The sequence below is a fragment of the Acanthopagrus latus genome, chromosome 13 (genome assembly GCF_904848185.1).
Source record: "Acanthopagrus latus isolate v.2019 chromosome 13, fAcaLat1.1, whole genome shotgun sequence".
NCBI classification, from domain to species: domain Eukaryota; kingdom Metazoa; phylum Chordata; class Actinopteri; order Spariformes; family Sparidae; genus Acanthopagrus; species Acanthopagrus latus.
Window position 1 is genome coordinate 10,615,870 of NC_051051.1, and position 21,950 is coordinate 10,637,819.

The 21,950-nt window shown below is 42.8% G+C and overlaps 1 protein-coding gene across 2 annotated transcripts in view; it reads right to left on the minus strand.

The window, feature by feature from the left end:
* Nucleotides 1-517: 517 nt before the first annotated feature.
* mtnr1bb (melatonin receptor 1Bb) overlaps nt 518-21,950 on the minus strand; it is a 43,377-nt gene continuing 21,944 nt past the window's right edge. Inside the window, exons 2-5 of one of the 2 annotated variants that reach the window (XR_005078748.1) lie at nt 9,350-9,468; nt 8,910-9,254; nt 1,260-8,299; nt 518-760 (exon numbers count right to left, since the gene is read on the minus strand). Coding sequence is in view for 1 of the 2 variants with exons in the window: in XM_037120735.1 (XP_036976630.1) it covers nt 7,877-8,299; nt 8,910-9,254; nt 9,350-9,468 (887 nt within the window). In the remaining variant the exon portion in view is untranslated. Of the gene's footprint in view, nt 8,300-8,909; nt 9,255-9,349; nt 9,469-21,950 lie in introns of both variants that reach the window. The other variant, XM_037120735.1, reaches the window with a different exon arrangement.

A 21,950-nucleotide genomic window follows, 5' to 3' on the forward strand; every position in this document is an offset into this window, starting at 1 on the left:
CACAAGTGCAGAGAACATGCCTAATGTGACCTAATGTGTACCCCTTCAACTTCACAAGCTTCTTACCGCATTCACATCCCAGCATTTTCTCCGAGCTAAGGGCAACAATGTGCCTTCCCTTCAAACTATCCATCCATCTCGGCACCGAATATAATAGACGAGTTGGGGAAAAGCTCTGCAAGTGCAAAGCAGCAGGGCCTGATGGCATAAGGGAGTTCAAAGTATGCACCACTAGCTGGCAAAAAAAAAGCTTTCCAGCTCCAATTCAAACTAATTCTAAGCCTTGAGCAAGTACCGCATCTGCAGGAAACTTCCAGTCAAAACACCCTTTAAAAGTCCGGCGTCCCTGGTCTACAATGAGAGATGTGTTGGTTGTGGTGAATTTGTGCTTTTAAGAAACCCTTTTAACCACTTACTAAGCTGTGAAATACGGAAACGCAATCATGGAAAAGGGAGCAACAAAGCTTGATGCTGTTTGCGTTCATGCTGAATAAATGAGAAAACGTCACAAAGTATGATATATATATATATCAATTTTATTTTCCATAACATCGTGGTTCAGCAGAACTGTACACATAATGCATATCTTTATTTATTTATTTATTTTTTACACACAGTTCATTTTGATGAGACTCAGTATCACAACCAAGCCTTTTTTTTTTTTTTTTGAGTGTTGAAAGTTTTTCCATTACATTCCACAGATTTTCCCTTTGGTTCGTGTTACTCAGACCATCCTCTCTCCGGCGTCTCCGGCCTGCACCTGTTAGTGAGCTCTTGTCAATGATCATCGGTCGGAAATAACATCGGACAAGCATGCACATTCACACAGCCTCCGCGACAGAAGACATTTATCAAGACACAAGACGTCGAACCGGCCAAATGCCTGAAATGCGTTTTTTTTTTTTTGTTTTTTTTTTTTTGTAAAAATTTAAACGTCTAGTTCAATCCGGTGCCTCTTTACACCAGAAAAACTGATAAAACATCACAGCATGAGCAGAAATTCTTGCGTAACATTTGCCCGACCGAGGATTTTACTCCTGCCTCAATGAATTCAGGCTGCAGGCGAACACGTCCTCCCTGCGCCTAATGAGCTGCAGCCAATTAAGTGGCCGCTGAGTGTAAATATTTATCAGGTGAAAAAGGATTTGTGCTTTGCAAACGTTTTAGTAGCTGTTTCATTGATGTTTTTCTTTTTTTTTTCAGAGTCACAGTTCTCAAAGTGTAGATTCTCTTTTGTAAACACTATAGAAGATACATACCCAACTGCGTTTTCAATTCTTTTTTTTTTTTTTTTCTGTGGTCGGTCCGTTGTATTTCCCCTGACAGGGCGCTGTAAATGCATTCAATTATGTTCCCAAGGCTTATCGTTTTATTTGCCATCTCAGTGCAGGTGCCTTGCGCATAATTCGATCAGCGCCGCATCCCTTTTCTGTCTTTTACTGTGAGCTGATGTAGTCGTGCTGTTGCATAACCCATTAATGACACATGCGACGGGGGAATAAAAAAAAACAAAACAAAACATGGCTCTGTGTCGTGAGTGTGTCCAGACGTCAATAAAAGCGGACAGCGGCGAGGCTTCTCGGAGTTGCCGCGTCTTAAACATGTGCCCACATCCCTCAGCCTTTAAAACCAATGCGAGACATGACACTGTGAGCGAAGTCTGAATTGTGATCTTCTTTACCTGCTTAGGAGGTTGCCAGGTTTCTTACACTGTTCGAAATGGCTACGTAGTATTTAAAATCCAGTCAGAGCCTTGATGAGCAACAGCCTTAAAGGTCCCATACTGTAGAAAGTGACATTTCTGTCTTTTTTGATTATAAAACAGGTCTAGGTGTTCGATAAATACTTTTGTAAGATTGTCACCAACCTCGGCTACAGACCTTATTCACACAACAGGCCACTATCCTGTGATGCCACACATCAGGGTGGGGAGCTCAAGTGCACTTTTTAAAAGGATGATGTGCTCTAGAATAATTGTACCTGATAAAAATAGCTAATCAGACAAATCGTTGTCACTTCGCCACTTCCTGATGAATCAGCAATGACAATGGAAAGTGAAAATCCAGAGGGACACTGGGCCATATTTCAGCAGCTCAGGTTTGATTGGAGAGGAGAGAATTTCAACCTGAGACGCACATCTCGGAATTACTTCCTTTGGCCCAGACACTGCCAAAATGGAAAGGCTCTATAAAAAAGTGGCAGTCCATCGTCTTTTCAGTTGAAATGGTGAAATGACAACGATTTGTCGGATTCCTTACCTTTACATAATTTGCAACCCGCAACAGCTAAGAACGACGTCATTCTTTTCATGAAGTCATTTGGCCACTACACCCTGAGTGTGACATCGGACATCACGCCCTGATGTTGAAACACAGCTGATGTTAAAACAAGGTGGGCCGTGCCTGCTCAGGCCTGTGAGAGCTGATCAATCAGAGCTGACTGGGCTTTTCGGGGGCTTTTAAAGATACAGGCACCAAGATCGAGTGAATAGAGGTGCCTTTTGTACATTAAAGCATGTAAACGTTTTTTTAGTAGACACACATTGTATGGGAGCTTTAATTCGCATATCGCTGCATGTCAACATGTTTCGCCCTATTACCTTAATGCCACCCTTAAGAATTGTATTATGTCCTCGCCACATCAAGTTTTTATGAATTTGAACAAGCCTGTGTTCTTTGGCCTGTAATTACAAACTGCAATCGGTCCGTGAAGTGGCTGTGTTTAGAGCAGCTATCGAATGGAAGCCTTTTCAGATGCAAAGTGGCTGCCTCGCTTGTGCCACTTCTTCTCCAAATCAGAGGTCACATGCTAGTGAATTAAAAAAAAAAAAAAAGCCAGAAACTGAGAAATACGAGGGAATGCCTCTTTTCGGAAAATGTCAACCGCGCATGAATATTGTGCACAGACGACGGGGAGAGTGCAAGAGGGACTCAACCAGCATAATGCAGACATTTGAGAGTGTGTCGCCTCATTGAGCACAGCACTCTGAAGGATTAGCAGCACACAGAAACCTTAGCTTTCATCTTCCGAAGGAAAACATGATGATAACCTTCACTGCTTATTTTCGCTGCGTGTGTGTTTATTTTTCGAATTTGTATTAACACCATTAATACAGCATACACGTTGCTTCTTCGACTCACACTCCATGATGAGATTCCACAAAGGCTCACTGTTTTTTGACTCAGAAGTTAAAATCTTGTTTTTTTTCCTGACTTAAAAATCACAGCATAGCAGAAGTAAACGTGTAACTTCTGCTGTGAGAAATTCAGTTTTTAAATAAGAAAAATTCAGTGAGTAAAAGTAATAGATAATGTTTGGTGTCTTTTTTCCTCAGAAAAACATTTTAGTACCGCCACCTGTCCAATCTGCAAACTGTTTTTCATCACAGGATTTGGCGAACTGAACAATTGGACTATGTTAAAGCCCAGTGAGTAATTGCAGCAGAGTGGTCGGTATTAAAAAAAAACCTAAAAGGTGTGAGGATGTACTGAATGTGGCAGAAAATGGCATTTTAATAACTTGTGGGGTTGAAAAACACTGAACCCCGTCAGCTGGCGGGCAAGGTGTCATATTTTCTTTGCACGGAGAAAAGGCCCCAAATAAAGGGTGCAGACAATGAGCGCGGGGAACATAAATGAACATAGTTACATCATCTTCACTGTAGGGTGTATAGAAATAAGCACAAAGGAGAAAAAGATAATATTTGTTCTTCTTCTTCTTCTTCTTGAGTCTCCTGCCTGAGGCCTGCGTGTGAACTTCTACGCCATGCTGCAGCACAAACCCTCTACAGACGACTGTCCTGGATGCATAAAAACGAAGCAGTATGGAGGCAAACTGAACAGGTGTGTGTTTGATAGAAAATATGGCACTTGCCATAATATTTAAAATTTGACACTGTTCTATTAACTGTAAGGCAGTACTTTTTGAATGAAAAAAAAAAAAGACCTCAGAGGACCCCGAGGCGTTTTAAAAGATTTCCCCCCAACGAGAACTCGACAAAAGTGTATGTACACCTAACTGCTTTCAGCTATGCCCTGTTCTTTGGTTTAGATTGAAGTCTTTTCCTCCCTCACAGTGCATCTAAAACACTCTCCAGATGTTTGAGCATTGCCTTTTCCAAAAAAACAACTACACCCTTTTTTTTTTTTAGCTTCCTTTTGATGTTTCGGCTCACCCTTCCCCGCAGCAACCTGGACAGCATTCCTGCTTCCCCGGTGAGTGAATGACCTCCTCACCCTGTGTTGTCAGGGCTGCATACGGCGGTCACTCCCATTATTCATCTAAACTCCCCATCTCTCCCACAAAAGCTCTGTTTTCCGTCCTCCTCTGCACCTCAAATGTCATTTTTTCCCCCCCCTCCAAATGTTCCTCCCCTGCTCGCAGTGCTCTCGCATCTGTCTTGTCCTATGAATATTTATAGTGTGACTTTGAGCTTTGCATCTGTTGCCATTCATGATCTATGGCTTTGCACAATTTACCCTGTATAAGAACACACAAATGTGCCACAAAATGCTGGAAAAAGAATAATCCCAAACCCTTAAATTATTTTTGAAGGAACTCGTTTTGCCAGTCTTGGATATTTTGATTTTTGCAACTGAAGCTGATTCCGTTACTCCACACCGAGAAGCAAATGTATTTGCAGTGATGCAATATACATGCCAATTAAGCAAGAGGTTGTTTTAGATGCACTTTAGCAACACTGTTGTAACGTTAATGGAAAGATAAGTTAAGCATTATCCGATAATAAACTGTTGGGGGGGGGGGGTTGCCGAGCTTCATATATATTAATTTAAAAATTAAAAAAAAAACACATTTTGAATACATCTCCAATAACAACATACCACAGTTAAAAACCACACTAACACTAATTTACAAAATATGTCTTTGAAATGTCTTCAGACTCCCTTATATGGCAGCCAAGTCACATGATTCCGATGACAACAAAATGTTCGGTAGGCACCCTGAGATGAGAATACAGATATGAGCTGTACCTTCTCAACAATCCACATCTTTCGAGACACGTTTCACTTTAAGAGGCAATGAACGTCACTCTTCCATCAGACGAACTGCGACCGAGTGACGGTACAACTCCTAACAGATCCCTTGATGTGCTCTTTTTGTTTTTGTTCGTTTTTTGTTTTTTTTTCCACAGTGAATGCATCAAAATGTGTCCCTGGTGAATGAAGTTCTTCTTTCGTAGAAATTTAATTAACAAAGATGAAGATAGACAGTTTAATTACCTGTGAAATGAAAAGCCAAACTTTTGCATAAGTATTTTCAAAATGAAGAATTAAAAAAACTTGCACAACATGTGATGGAGGAGGCAGAGGAACGCGTGCTCATTCCTTATTACTGCGCATTTACTAAATACAGTTATTTATCCACTTCCTTTTTGTCGGGGCGCAAGGTTTTTTTCCGACATAGAAGGCAGGACAAACATCTGAGTCCATTTTGTTATTTTGAGGCCTGAAGAGCAGCATCGTTTACAGTAAATCAGCCTGAAGTGTCATTTAAATATGGATGTACTAAGATGAGGGACTGTCCCAGTCTTAACTGGGTATAATTTCATACCCAACTGATGCTGGATGTCTCGGATCGTGACAACCACTGTGTTTTGAATTGCATAGCAAAGTGTGTATAAAGAATCATCCACGCTGCTGCACTTGGTTGTTTGGTGAAATCGAACATCTGATCGCAGAGTGACTTAAAAAGTTGACATCAGAGTATGGAGCTGTGTGAATCGTGACTGTCAATCACTATCACCTGCACTGTGGAGTCATGTATTACTAAGATCTTTAGGTAGAAATACAAAAGCACCAGCGTCAAAATATAATCAAAATACCAAAAGTAAAATTACTTCTCATGGAGGTTATTACATATATGGCATAACTGATGTATTAATGTGTAAGTCAGTGCAGTGTTGCAGCTGGTAAAGGGCGAGATATTGTCATTGTCAACTACTAAATATACTACTGAGTAGTTAGCAGCGGAAAATGCATATACTGACGTGTGGTACAGGAACCCCACTTAAACGGTAAATAAACCAATTTTACACATTCGAGTGTGTTTTCAGGTCTTGGGCAGCACTACTGGTTAAACTGCATTGTGGGTAATGTAGGCGCCACATTTTAAAAAATGACAAATGCATGTAATATATCTGGTTCTGCTGTATACATTTTGATAAATTGTTAAAAACTGTCCAGAAAGAGTCTAGTGACTTTTTTTAAATTCAAGAACTGCAATGAAAAAAACAGAAACTGCTTTTCAAAACCTACTCCCCAAGACCTGTAAGCACACTTTAGTGAATTTGTATCTATTGGTTGTCTGCACAGTTTTATATTTTTGAACATCAGCTTTAAACAAGAAACAAATAAAATACAATATCAAAGGCATCTTCTCACAGTGACCTTTCCTGTACATTGGTGTTGCAGTGAAGTTACATAATGGCCAAACTGCAGCAGCTGAGAAGTAAAGGTGATATTCAGAATGATGGATACGGCAGCAATATTAGATATGTGGGCGTCCTCTACCTGCTACATCACATGCACCACTTTTTGGGTGGTGAACCTTCCAAAAAACTGAAAAAAAAAAGTGGTTCGGTGATAGTTTGTGACTAAATTTCCTGAACTAACATTTTACGTTTTATTACTAAGTTTTTGTTTCTTGTTCTCTGCAGTGCAAGAGGGTCAGTCCAGGCAGCATGAAGTATATGCTACTGCCCCATCTAGGTCAATGTGCAATTCTGACCACATCACTGTCGAAAACCCCGTCAGACTCACATTATACATGATAGACAGACTGACGTTATCTCCTCTTCTACTAATCTAGCATTGATTTGAGGCGAGTTGAACTATTTGAGGCTTCTGAAGTTACTAAAGAGAGGTGTATGCTTCCCAGTGGTTCCCCCAGCCTTGTGAAATATGTTCGAAGAGTCCACAGCAGCAGCAGACATTAAAGGATATCATATTTTTTCATGAAATACCATTCAGATGTTTTTTTTTTTTTTTTTTTTTTTTGAGTCAGAGTGAAATGAAACTGCAAGGCATGGCTCAGTTTTCTCAGTGCGTAACGAAATCTCTAATATATGATATTAATATATATATATGAGTTCATCCATCAAAAGACAAACTTCAAAGAAGAAGTTATTATTACTTAAAAAAGTCTTCAAAACTTTACCAAAAATGATTAAAAACATCTGATATTAAAGGAGACCTATTGTGCCTTTTTTCGATTTCATCCTTTCTTTCCGTGTGTTAAACATTAGTGTCCGTTTAAGAGATGCTGAAAGTTAAAAAGGTCCGCAGTAACAGAGGCTCCTCTCTCCCACAAAAAACACTGCTCCTGGAACGCCTCGAAAGGCGTCCTGCTTTTAATTCTGTGACTTTGTGACATCACACTCACACTGTCACCGTGTCACACATTTGCATACGTTTTTCTCGGCAGCTAGTTTGGCACGTGAGAACTGACTTCAGCACAGCTGCTTTGTAGCGCTGGCTTAGGCATGTGTGAACGGACCAATCAGAGCAGACTAGGCTATAGGGAAGAGAGTCCTTAAAGAGACAGGAGCGAAAAACAGAGCGTTTCTGACAGAGGGGGGGTACAGTGCTGGAGGACTAGACAGTATGGGATGTGTTTTTTTGGGAGCACTAAAGCGTGTAAACCTACTCTAGCAGTAAAATGGGGAACCCGAAAATTAGCATAATATGTCTCCTTTACTGTGATCAACTGCACCTTGTTCTGATTGTTGTCACCCAACAGAAAAACTGAGCCATGTATTCCAGTTTAATTTGTCACTTGAAACTCTTTAGCTGCACAACTGTCTGAATGTCACATAAAAACAGGAATTACCATTTGAACAGACTCAAGGCTCCAGATTTCATTCTTTGTTTGTGCGATCTCTGACTGACTCATTGTTGTTGAGCGGAGGAGGCGGCGACTGCTTGCTCCTCATGCTCCTGCCATCCGTGGCGGCTCGGGAAGTCTCCGTCACAAAAAGCCGAGTCACCCACACAGAGGTGACAATGCGTTTGTACTCGTTCCTAAAATTCCTGTTGAGTAAGCCATAGATGATGGCATTCAGACAGCTATTAAAGTAGGCCATGAAGTAGCTGACCACAAAGAGCCACTCGGGGATACGGGGGGCCACGCGGGACGGATCTATGGCCACCGCCAGGCCGATCAGGTTGAGCGGAGCCCAGCAGATGGCAAACAGCACAAAGACCACAAACATGGTGATGAAATTCCGCAAGTCACTCGGCCGGAGGCGGGGGCTCTCCTCTGTCTTCACTTTACGTCGCACCTGGGTGATGAAAACACAAACAATTCGACTGTAAAGGATTCTAGGAGGCTGCTGTTTTTTTTCATACACACAAAACTATACAGAAACTCACACAAACAATGACATGCACACACACACACACACACACAAACACACAGGGATCCACGCATAGACCCACTCCAGGGATCTTGTCCATCTATCTGCCTGTCAAACATGATATCTCAGCTGAAGTCACAGGCACCGACTTTGCCAGTTGTTTTTTTCTTCAGAATTTGTTTTGTGTCCACACTTTCTGCTAATCAGAGAACAAAATGCTCAACTCAAATGGTATATTTGAAAAAGGATTTCAGTGATGGGATTATGCATTTGTCAGAGACTCATTGGAGAAAGTGTCAACAATTAAAGTTCAAAATGTCAGAACAAATAGTTTCTACATAACAGGTCCAGTTTAGATGAACCCTGAAAGGCTGATGGATGCTGTTATCGTTTGGCCCAAGGGTGTTCTCTACAGCTCATGGCATATTTGTCTTTGCTATTAAAAACAAATCCCTCCATAATATCATCTGTGTGCCTGCAAATACAAAAAAACAACAAGTGGAGAAGCGGAGAAGCAGAGAAGCAGAAGACTGACCTGAATCACAAGCACCCAGATGCGTAGATAACAGAAGGTAACCACTGCGATGGGAACAAAAAAGTGAACCACCACCACCGCCACGGTGTAGGAGCTGCTGACATTCTGGGCGAAGGTGCAGGAATAGACCCTCGGGTCGTAGCGCAGGGAGCCGACGAAGAAATTGGGGATGATCGCCACCACAGTGAGCACCCAAATTAAGGCGACAAACAGCAGAGTGTTGCGATAGCTGTACAGCCGACTGTAGGAGAATGAGTGGCAGATGTAGCAGTATCTGTTCACGGCGATCCCGGTGATGTTGAAAATGGAGCCGATGACACTCAGCCCCATGAGGAAACCACTGACCTGCACAGAAAGAGAGAGAGAGAGAGAGAGGGTGAAGCGTTTTCTGTCTGGCGCTGGCGTTAAACTGAATCACGCGATCACCAATGCGGTCTTACCATGCATTGCGTGTTTCCCAGTGCCCAACCGTCATGGAAGAGGGCGTACAGGACCAAGGGGTAAGGGTAGAAGGCTACCACAAGGTCGGCGAATGCCAGACTCACCACGAAGACATTACCTGGACAGGAGGACACACAGAGAGACAGGCTCTTGAATGTATTTGCAGCAAATAAATCTGTCGCTGGTTTGTTGGAAAGTGCCACTGCAAACTAGTGTGGGCATAAACTTTCTTTGTACGTAGGGAGGTGAACCCCACCCAGCATTAAAATGGCTCAATCCCTGCAAAAGAAAGGGAAACAGCTGCTGGCTTGTGGTTGCTGGCTTGTAGGTTATTTTTGTTTCACATAGCGTTGGAGGATTTGAAAGCAGTTTCATCTAGGAACTATTTTCCTTCCTGCAAATCTACACCTGACAAGTTTTTATCACCATGCAGAGGGAAATATACCTGGTCATGGAAGAGAGGCTTGTGACAGCGAGGGATGTAAACGTTAGCGGCGTCTTTCTTGTCCGAGCTTTTGGCGGATTAGTTATCAGCCGTGCCATCTAGTTCCGTTATATTCAACAGATGGAAGAAAACTCCACAGCCAACAGCTCCAGAACTCGGGGTCGGGTGTACTGTCCCTTTAACACTGGATTCACTATGGATGAGCTCTGACCTCATCTCATCTCAGCCCCGATGGTTTTGCTTGCATGGGCTCGGCTAATCAGGATAACTACGTCCAACCTCGGTGGCTCATTCCAGGCACGAGTGGTAGTTACCCACTCTCTTGATGATATTACATTTAGAGTGCTCGCATGTTTTGCATATAAAACAACTGCATTCACATTCAGGTTTACACGCTCTCACTGGCTGGCATTTTGTTACAAATGTTCATCTGGTGTTCACCTTTGCCATGTTGCCGCTGCGCAATTATATATCACTGAAGCTAACTGCTGCAAAATCGACTAAATTATGGATGAATAAATATGGATGGCTGCACATTCCCTGATTCAATTATTCTTCCGCTGACAACAACCCAAAGTGAGTTAAAGCAATCAAAAAAAAAAAAAATGCAGCTCAAACTGAATCGGTTTACACTGAGCATTGTCCTAATCTCCCAAATGCTGGACCTGGCAGTTTTCAATACACTTGGAGCCTATCTCAGCTTGGCCAGCTTGGCGAGATTGTTGGCAGAGAGGACCGAGATTGCATACCAGAGGTTTCCAGCCTCTGCCCCGCACCCTGGAAACTTTTATCAGGGCTGGCAGAGTTGCTGTGTTTTGACAGAGTGAAGGGACAAGCGTGTGGACACAGCCCTTGAGCCTTTGCAACGCTGGGGCGTGCAGGTCCTTTTTCATCTCGCTGATCCCCAGCCTGAATGTTTTTTTTTTTTTCGGTCGCCAAAATCCAGCCGGGTACGTCACAGACATAAGCCTAAGTTCAGGGAGTGCACTGTCGTCGCATTCATTAATCGGCATCAGCTCTGCTTCATTGACACTTCACCATTAGAGACCCATTCATTAACTAGGCTAACTTTACTAGAAATCTAATATTCATGGCTTCTTAGTCATTCCAAACATGATTGCATAACCAACCGCCATTAAGTGGGTGCTGCACTCGGGGGAGATTTCAGTCGTGTTTCTTGGAGACATCATGGGTGCTATTTTAAAGTGAGCATATATGAGACCCACCGTCTGGGTCTCATATATGTGGCTCAACTCATGTTTCACCTACAGATGCCTGCAGAGGTCATTTGCAGAGCGCCCTCGGTTCAAAAACAAAAACACCTACCGAGCGTCCCAGACTTTGGTGGTAGGGGAGGGAGTCCTCTTGTGTTTCACGCTTGCAGACGTCTCTCGGCAGGATTGGGGATATTGGGTGATATTGCTGTGTCTTGTGTAATCCATCTGCTCAAACCATGTCAGAGGTGCATGATGAACAGTGCACCGGAGCTTTATTTATAGCCAAGGAGCTTTGAAACATTTTTTTTTGTAACTGCAATATGTGCACATATGGCTTCTGTGTGTGGCTGTTGACCTTTCATTGGGGAAATAGCTTTGTCTCCTCTTGTCTATCAGTCAAGTGTCATTGCTATGGTACAGATAGATGGGATTTGACTGGCGAGGACCGAACACAGGCCCACCGCAATTGATTTGATGTTCTCTTGTTAAAACAAACAAACAAAAAATGCAAATCACCACCTTGTTGATTTCTGAACAAATAACACAAATACAACAGAAAATACGACAAAAAATGTTCCTTTTTCACATTAAAAGAGGACAGAAACAGAAATGTCCTTCCAGTGAGCCTTGGGACAAACCGAAACAAACTATCACACGAGGCTTATAGGCCCCGAATGTGAATGTCAAACATGATTGCTTCAAGACAAACACCGGGGGGAAAAACTGAAAGTGTTCTAACGCACTTTGACAACATAACCAGGATATTTTTCCCACATAAAATGAAATCACGCCTATGTTTGAGGCCTCCTTCTATAACAGTGTCGCTCTTCTATTCCAGTCTGAAGCTGAAGTGCATTTTTGTTATTTGACATTCTCAATGACGACCCTGGAACAAGACACTTCAGAGTCTCTGCTGCAACAGCTTGCAAACAAAAACTGATCTACTTTCCTCAACCATATCAGTTACAGCATATACATATATATTACATATCAACAACCCACAGGACATGTATATTATCAACAATGGAAGACTGCAGCTTGAGTTATTCGTCTTGATGAGATAACAATTTTTTTTCAAATATAAATAAATGTTGGTTGAGTCTGATGGAAATGCCTTTTTGTATTTGGCCACAAACCAAAATACTGGACCAGATAAAGCAAAATTAATAAGTTATTCTGATTCATTATGTGGGTGGTGTGAACATGTATGAACCAGTGGTTGAGACGATACACAAATATTCCTGCTTCCACACACAACGAATGACTCCAATGCACAATCAGGAAACGGTCCAGATGCACTTGTGCGTGGCATTAAGTTTTAATGTTTGCATAAAAATGTTTCAGTTTCAGCACAGCAAGCACATGACACAAGTAATGACTGGGACAAATTGACACTCACCAGGGAATTCTAGCATCTGTGTAATAATCGCTGAGGGCAGTTGCCAGCTATAGCTCAGCATGCATTTGCCTGTCTGTCTCACACTGGATGACTTTTAAGAAGCTCCTGTCATCGAGAGGGAACAGTTTTTTGGGGAATCGCAGCATATCGGACTCGATCACAGCCAACAAAATGCCTTGTTAATAAAAATGTCTCGGTGTCGACGATTACATATGAGCCACATTATGGCAAATGCGCCGTCGTCAGTTACAGTCCGACAAGACTTCATCGTCCAACGTTTTTCATTCTTCCCAGAGTGTTTGAATAGAAATCGGGCACGTGAAGTGGAGAAAAAGCACGAACAGATGAATGAAAAGGGGGATGATGTTCTTTCTGAGGTTCTTTTCATTACAGGGCTCGAACTTGATGAAGCAGAAATGATCTTTTGTCAACTGCTGCCTCTGTGTGTGTCCCACTTTAATAAATCAGTGACGACGAAAGGCACAGGCACAAAGCACGGAGGTGGATGTACCCATGAGCCTGTGCTCATGTGCACATGAAGGTATACAATAAACAGAGAGCAGCTGCTTTTGCTATAATCTCTCCTTGAGGCTCCGGAAGTCTTGATAGGAAGGGAAGCGTCTGAGAGTCAATATTTACCTTCCATATGCACCTTAAAACATCACGGCACAAGTTCTTTCCAAATGCTTGCCGTGAAATATTCAAACTTGTCAGGTTATTTTTATTTTGTTGCCACATTATAAATATTTGTTCCAGTTTTCGAAATGTTCTTGTTCTTGCAGCGTGATTGCATTTTTTATTTATTTTTTTTTGCCCGTACAAATACGTGCTTCATTGATTTGGATGCATGGATAATAGACCTCGTTGAGAATTACAGCTTGAGTTTTGGGATCATTAACTTTTTCATTTTTTTTTATCGGATCTTAAAATGCATGCTCCAACAACTGCGTTTGGCAATCAACGGCCATTCCGAGGGATTCAGTGCAATGAGCATTTTAATCACGGTCGTTAGGTTCAAATCAGGCAGTAATACTTTTTAAAATGGATCCAGTCTGCAAAAGAAAAAAAAAAAAAAAAAAAAAGAGTTGGCCATCGCTCAATCAAAGTTAAGGCAGACAGACAGGTGCAGAAAAAATATCTTTTTTGTTACATGTTTTCTGGCGACGGGCGATTCTTTTCAACTCGCATCAAATTAATTCACAAGTTATCCTCCCACCTTCATAGCCCAAAACCAGACAACGTTTTCTCTTACAAAACGTTCTCGGCTGTGAATAAAGCTTTTTCTGCCAATAATGGGAATTCGATTTTCATGTCGAGCTGAGTCACCTCACGCTGAGCAAAGACTGGCTCATATCTGGAACTATGACAGCTCAGCTGCATGTCCTCCAGCTTAAAAAATGATTCGGACAATTACTACAAGCTGTTGGCATGTTTTCTTTTTTTTTTTTTTTAAAAAAAGCCCCCACCGCCACGTCTAAACCGTGTATTATCTGACCTACGCTGTCATGAGAAGTAGCTAGCGTTACAGGAAGTCCTGCGTAGCTGCACAGCTCGTGCTCGGGCATAATTGCGCACTCAATCAGATTTCAGGTAATTTTGCCAATTTAGTTTTTTGTTCAGCATCGTTGTTTAACAGAGAGGTGAAGTAATGCTTATTCATGAACATGATGGTCGTGGGGGGGGGGGGGGGGGGGTAAATTATGTGACACTGAATTTGTTTGGCGAATGTCACAAAGATGTGAAGTCGTGACTGCTAAACAGGCACACGAGAGATGAAGGAGGTTTTTTTTCACTCAAACGCGCAGCTAATGGTTGCGTATCCGCAAAAAACAAAGCAGATGGGTGTAATTATGAGGAAAAATGATAATTATTAAAAAAGATAAATCCTGCCTGCGGTAGATCCCCGCAGCTGTTCATGACTCCTTTGACCGCGCGATGCTGTTAATGCATGAGGGCTGGATAAGGGCTGTTGCCACATGTGCACCGGCTCTGGCAGGGCACCCAGGAAATCTGAGTCCGCGGCCGCTGGCCCCCCTTTCATTTGCTCTGCCATGAGCCTGACAAAGAGCAGCAGCAAACAAGTGTGTCACATGTGGGACGTGCACATAGGCCCTCGCCGACACACCTGTGAGAATTTGCCAACCATCTGTTCGCTAAAGCTGCGGATTACGGTGATGATCGCATTTCATAATTATTCATACTGTAGATGAGAGTCTGGGCTTAAACGCTGTAATCTTGTTCTCAGGGTTTGGAGCAATGTAAACTATAGTTAGGTTGCGCTACAACTTAATTCACCCAGAGGGCCCCCCAGGAATGCAGTGTAATATGGCCAACCAACTGTTCAGAGTTAGTTTTTTTATATATATACATAATTTCTAGATGAAAGCCTGCATGCAGTCTGAAGTGTTGGGTTTAATTTGCAGGAGTATCCCATTTGGCTGCACCAGTCAAATGAACAAACCTGCATAGTGATACCCCATTACACCTAATGGGCCGACTGGATGTTAAGTTTGTACAGCTCTTTATGAGGTTATTCCCATGTCCGTCACTGCACGTGGAAATAGTAACCGAGACATAATATCCTCTGCTAAAGGAGAATGGGGAGAATGATCATCGCAATAAACAGAATTAGAACCGAAAATGATTTTATAAATTTTCCATCCATGTCTGCGAGCATTTTTCCTGAGGGAGTGGTGCAATGATTTGCCTCTCATTTGCTTTTTTAAAAAATTTTTATTAAATGTCTGTTCTGTCGGTGGACAAGTCAGGTAAATTTGTTTTCAGTGGAGGAAACGGGGGTGGGGTGGGGAAAGTAATAGGTGGTGAGGGAATAACAGGAATGGGAGGCGCTCAGGCATCCTACACTTTCACGCGTAAAGGCTAAGGTGAGTGTCGGGCCGATCCTCGTTTAGGGAGAATAAAAGATACAATTCCCACAAGATGTAATCAGAACAATTAACAGCCCTGTTATATTATAATGAAGCTGTCACCTCTGCTCACTTCCTCAATCTGTTAAACGGAAGAACATGACACAGAGACAAAGCGAAGGGGGACGCCGTGCTCAGTCTGCAGAGATGGGCGAACAAAGCTGTCAACAGGAAATAGAAAATTAGGGAGACGGCGAGAAACAGAGGGAGGTTAAAGGTCAGCGGCGGTGCGAGATTGTTAGCGGGAGAACGAGCTGATGACAGAACGAGCGAGATGAAAGAGGAGCGCATTTCCTCATGGTTTTGTAGGCAAAGCAATAAGCGATCTTGTCATCACCACTATACATCAGAGTCCTTTCTTGCTTTCGGCGTGCCAGCAGCTTCCTCACTCCGCTGCCCTGGCGGCTGCCTGGTCGTGTCAGTCTCAGCTTGCCCCAGCTGACCCCACCGAGGGAGAGAAAAAGCAAACCTTTTCACTCTTACCTGTTTTTTATTTTGTCAACACGCATGGCTTGGCTTCGAATCTCTCCTCGGATATCTCTACCAATGAGTGGTAGTTTTTGAACAATATGACCCGATAACCCTCCCTTCTCTCCACAGTCACATGCGTGGATCGGGGCTTTGTTGCCAGTCTGAAATATATCGGATGCAAGTCTGGCTTCTAGAAAATGACCTTAAAAAAATTGCACTGCGTCCCTCTCTCGACTCGTATCAAAAGGAGTTCACAGAAGAAGAGAAATGCCGGCAAAGTTTTGCATCCATTTCTATGGAGAGTTCAGAAAATGAACTGTGTGCTGTAACTGAAAAGCAGCCAGTGCCTTGGGCAACTACTGTACAGCTGCTGTAAGTTAAACTTTACACTCTCATAAGCTCACAGTTTCTGCAGGAGCGAGGACAGAAAAAAAAAAAAAAGCCTGCAGCACATTCACTGATTCTCGTTTACCCCAGACAAAAACAATAATCATTTAAAGCGGCAACAGGCGACATCAGAAGTTGGCAGGCCAGGATGACATCTGCTGGCGACTGTTGAAGGAAGTACAGCTAAAAGTCGCGTCGCGTGACATCACAAGCTGGCATCACTGCCACCTCAGGCTCTGATTTATTTGTGAGGTTTACTCATAATCAAATAGAAAAAAGTCTGAGAGGTGGACTAAATTTATATTCTCAGAGTCTCTAAGTGGGTGTCTAGACAATTCCCATTTGCACACTTTATCCACGGCTTTGGCGGACATCCTATTCCGCTTGATTCGTCCACCGGTACATTTCGTATGAAGTGCAGCAAAGAAAAAAAGTCATTCTGGTTGAGTTAATGGGTATAAACAACCCCAAGGTAATGCTTTAATTAAGAGATGTGACTAGTCCTTCCAATTTGATCTCATTCATTTACCTGGAGGTTTGTGTCTGACTCCAACCGGCTCGGTGAAGTCAATCATGGATATGCACTTTTAAATGGGAAGTTGTTCAATGGAAAGGTAAGTGCTGGAGATTCTGTTTGAGATGGCAAACTCAAATCAAAAAGACCAATAGGATAAAATGTGTGCTGAGTTTTAAGCAAGAACAATGATTCAAAAGTTTAATAAAAACTTCAGGGATTCCTTGCATTTATCATATTCGCCTCACTTTTCTAGTTGTCTTACAGTCATTTCATTTCATATCTGGACCAGTACCAGTGTTTTCAGATCTATTGCTTTCTTTTTTCGGAGGAGAAAGAAAATCATTCCTTCGAGGACAACCGTGGAAACACATTGGCCAGAGAAGGCAGATGGGTGGAAAGGGGAGTAAAATAATGCATCCATGTCAAACTGGACTGTCTTTGAGCAGAGGAGGTGGCCTTATGACATTACTTATCACCCACCTACGATGCAGCGCTGAGTTCCCTCCCCAGACAGCTCAACAACCATTCACACATGGGCTCACCTAGCCCACGCAACCCACAAGTGGCCCTAACGACTCTGTAACCTGGAGCTTGCTCGAGTCCTTAACAACTCTGTAAGGACACTCCCACACACGGGTTTAAAAGCCCGCAACTCCCCTCCAGTTAGTTAGAACTGAAGAAGCCTCTCGGATGAGGGGTGACACATCGAGTCCAGTTGCCTACGATACAGCACTTAGAATAACTGCTCCTATCATTTGAGTTTTTGTGACATTTGTGCAACTTTCATAGATAATATACTTGGTTAATGTTCAAGTTTATATTCAAAAGAATGGACTCAGACTATTGGTAGGTGACACAAGGCAAAGTCAGACAGTTAAATATTTTAACTGATCTTTGCAGTGCTAAAATACACGCATTGAAAAACATCTCAGTTTTTGCCCAAGACAATATTTCTATGAAGCTGTTTACCTCGCTATATCGCAGTAAAATTCCTGGTGACACAATGACATATTCGTGCATATCTGAAAACCTGATTATATCCACGTCTTTTATCAGCTTGAAAAGTAGGTGTGTTTCTGCTTCTGACCAGCAACTAGGAAGCCTCACAAATATACACTGTTGTGCATATATGTCGAGAGATATCCCGCGTGCTACATTTGCGGTGAAACTTTATTCAGAGTCTCTCAACAGAATATGCAGTTCACATGATTAGGCGCTCCCTTAGAGATAGGGTGAGGAGCTCTGTCACCCGGGAGGAGCTCGGAGTAGAGCCGCTGCTCCTCCACATCAAGAGGAGCCAGTTGAGGTGGCTCGGGCATCTGTTTCGGATGCCTTCCACGGGAGGTGTTCCTGGCATGTCCCACTGGGAGGAGACCCCGGGGAAGACCCAGGACACGCTGGAGCGACTATGTCGCCCAGCTGGCCTGGGAATGCCTTGGGATCCTCCCAGAAGAGCTGGAGGAAGTGTCCGGGGTGAGGGAAGTCTGGGTGTCCCTGCTCAGACAGCTGCCCCCGCGACCCGGTAACGGATAAAGCGGTAGAAGATGGATGGATGGATGGATGGATGGATGATCCATATCCAATCTGAAGAACAGTGGGGAGTCAGTGTGCCTGTGTGCTACTGTAAAAAGACTCCCCCTACGCCTTCTCAAATGCTCCTACAGTAATCACCTTCATCAGCCTTCAAACAGGCCACCTGTTGCTAGTTGGGCATAGAGTGCAGCAATCACTTAGATGTTTATGTCTAATTTAATTAGATAATGACTGAGACAGATTTCTACCCGTAGGTTTACATCTGTGCAGTGTTTATTAACCCTGTTTTCTGATAGTAATTTTCACTATTTTTCTACTTTCGTGTCATCACAGTCAATTGCAATTTGGGGCCGAGAAGGGTGGGGGGGCCATTAGCCTCTTCTTCTGTGCGACCACACACTGTTGGCTATAAATTAATCCTAAGGGGAAGAGTTCATTAGCAGTCGCTCAGCTTGAAATATTATTGGCGTTCGAATGTTCCAGGTTTCAGTGGGGATTTGTCTCTCGGTCTTACCTAGCCCCCATGCAGTGGTTTAATCCAGTTAGAGTTGGTCGAGGAGTATACAAAGCCACTTAGGCATTGATTGGTGGAGAGTGGTTGTTGGCAGCAGCTTACTGTGAGGGTCTGTTGTTTCTGTTGTTTTGTCATCTTATTTGCTTCTTGTTAATGTTCCTGGGATTTGTGTTTTCCTCTTTCTGCTCCACTTGTAGTAAAACAACTGACATTTTGCACAACCTCCCGAGCCATTCAGGATCAGCCACACTAAAATCACTCATCGATGTGGAGTTACTACCAGCAAATATAAGTCTGCAGACAGACTGCAGCTCTGTTTTTAAACCACGCCGTGGTTTGCTTTGGTGGGTCAATGTTGTTTCAGAGACTGGTGAAACAATGAAATATGAGCCAGGCCGAGGATGATGATCCTCCAAGGCAAGATTTAACAACTCTGGAAAGTTACCAAGCTGCTATCATTTCATCTCTTCTCGCAGATAAACGGTGGAAGTGTGTATTTTCAAGTATTTCGTGTACGATAGTGTCACGTTGTGGTCCAGCAGGAGAGTCTCAGCTTACAAGCTTTGCTCCAACTTCTAAGAGTCAATTAGCACAAAGCTGAAAACCAGTGTCACCGACCTCCTCCGGCTGAAAGTTTCAAATCCGTTGCACCTGTGATCACCCGCCCCCCCCACCCCAACAAAGCATGTGCTCCATCAACTCTATCGGCGCTACATTGCAACAGCACTTCAACTGCTGGAGGAGGTTGGTGTTAAGTGACTCTCGTCAAGAGCTGCAGAGAAAAAAAAAAACAAAAAAAAAACGAAAAATCATTGGAGGGAAGTGTTGTTGAATATTTTAGTAAATATGATTCAGCCTCGTTGGTCGGCTGCTGCTGCTTTGAAACCAGCTCTTCCTTGAGCTGCCTCTCTCAAGTCTCTCTCTCTCTCTCTCTCTCTCTGCCTCCGTCGCCTCGCTTCAGAAGGCACTGTCACAGATTATTTACAGTGTAAACAATGTGGACCACCCGGCGTGACGCTTCGTTCATAAATTACACTTTGTACCGTAAGCACGGTCGATGATTACCGTGTTAGAAGTGTTAAGCAAGTAGCTACGAGGGGTCTAACGCAACACGATGAAATCAGTAACTTCACAGTAGAAGCGCTAGAGATTCTAAATAACTTACTTAAACACTAAAAAAAAAAGAACTTCTCAGTGCACATTGTGAGAATAATAAAAGTATGTTGTTGTTTTAAGAACTTTAATTCCAAGTTTTTCATGCACTCATATGCAATTTTCATTCCTGGAAAAGAGCCATTTCATGTGCCGCCGCATCACTTTCCCATTACACTCGCAAAAGGTTTAAGTCTAGCTCGAAACACTGACCGCAAAAAAAACAAAACAAAACAAAACACAGCCCTAACGCCGTGCGCTCCTCGCTAATTAACTGAGCGTGAGCCGACTGTAGCTGCTGAATCACCTCCATAATGATAAAGAACAAGTTAAATCATGTTCACTCAGGCGCATAGAAGGGAGAGAGATGGTTCCCTCCTCAACTGAAACACTGAATGAAATGAATGGTGACAATGGAGACACTGCCGTTGGTACAGTGTATGAGTGTATGAGGTACGTGCTTATATATTCATTTATTAAGATCTAAAAATATAAACGCCAGTGATAAAGCCTGACACGGTATTATGCACATGTTAATATGCAAATAAGAGATCTTCACACAGACATTATGCATATTAACCTACAATCAATGGCAGCATTGAGCCAATGGGACAAAGAGTCACGTTTCTGCCCTTTATGCTGCCACGCACAGAGAGAATGGCCGCGCTGAAATCATCCATCTCCCAGTTTGAGTGAGCGTCAGCATGTCCCACTCGTGTTAATATTTATCTTACCGATCCCACAGTCATCTGAATACCAGTTTATGCTAAACACGCCGTCCCAGTTTATGCAGATCCGCGCATGCAGCTTTGTGCAGCTGGGCTGAATTGCTTGCACATGTGCAAATTATGCCTCAAAATGTGGCTGCCTGCGTGCATTCAATTATTCAAAGTGTTATCTGTTATGTGTGGGATGGGGGGGAAAAGAGACTTTTCATTTTTTTTTTGGCAGCAACAGTCATTTGTTTTGAGCCACAATCCTCTGGGAGATTTCTTCAAATATGTCTGCACAAAATTGATTTTCTCCGTCCAGCAACTCCATGACAAATGGCCAAAGAACTTATTTATGAAGTGGCAATTCTTGAGCTCAGTTATTATGAGAGACATTATGAAATACCTTAACATGATGCACATGATACTTACGCAACCATTATAGACAGCTGTACGGACAATTATGTGTTATTATATTATATGTTGCCATGGGGTTTTTATGGTATGCTACTGAAGTTATAAAGCAATTTTATACTCCACAGTGCAGCAATAGTGAGACTATCAAAGTGGGAAAAGACAACCTGGCCCCAAATCCCTGTGTTTCCAATCAGTATTATTGTTTTCTGTTTTCCTCAGCGCAGCAACTACAAAAAACACAGTTTATTCATTCTTTTAATCTATAATGGAGGTGAAAGATATAGAAATTGTGCCAGGCTGCCAGCCCGACTGCATCGGCAATCTGCCTTCATTTTTCCTGGGAGGTTTTGGGCCCACGGGCAGAAAAAAACTGTGTCAGTACTCAATAGCCATTGCATCATGCAAACTATATTTACTTTAAAATACACTGAAGCAAAAATAAAAAAAGTGGAAACAGACAACTTTTCATCCCCTCCCCCCTCAGTGTTTCCAAGTGGTGTTCATGTTGGTGCTGCTGTCCCAAACACAATCTGATCACTTTCCATTTTCCTCAGAGTGGCATCTACTAACAGCGCGGTACGAAGCGCGAGTTTATTCATTCATGTAGTCAGTATTGGAGACTGGGGAGATAGAAGTGGTGCCAGGCTGCCAGCCTGACTGCATTGCCAGTCAGCCTTCATTTTCCAGAGAGATTTTGTGCCTGGTAAGCGACAAAGCTGCATTGTGAGAGAGAGGTTTATTCAAAACCAAATGGTGGCGAAATTGTTTTTGCCATCACATACAAATACCACCAACACAGGGCACACTGCATTTGTTCAGAAATGTCAGTGGAAAAAAGTGAACTTGTTGTAATTTTATATGGAGTAATAACTTAGTTGAGTGCTGCCTTGCTCAAACAAGTGACTGTAGCA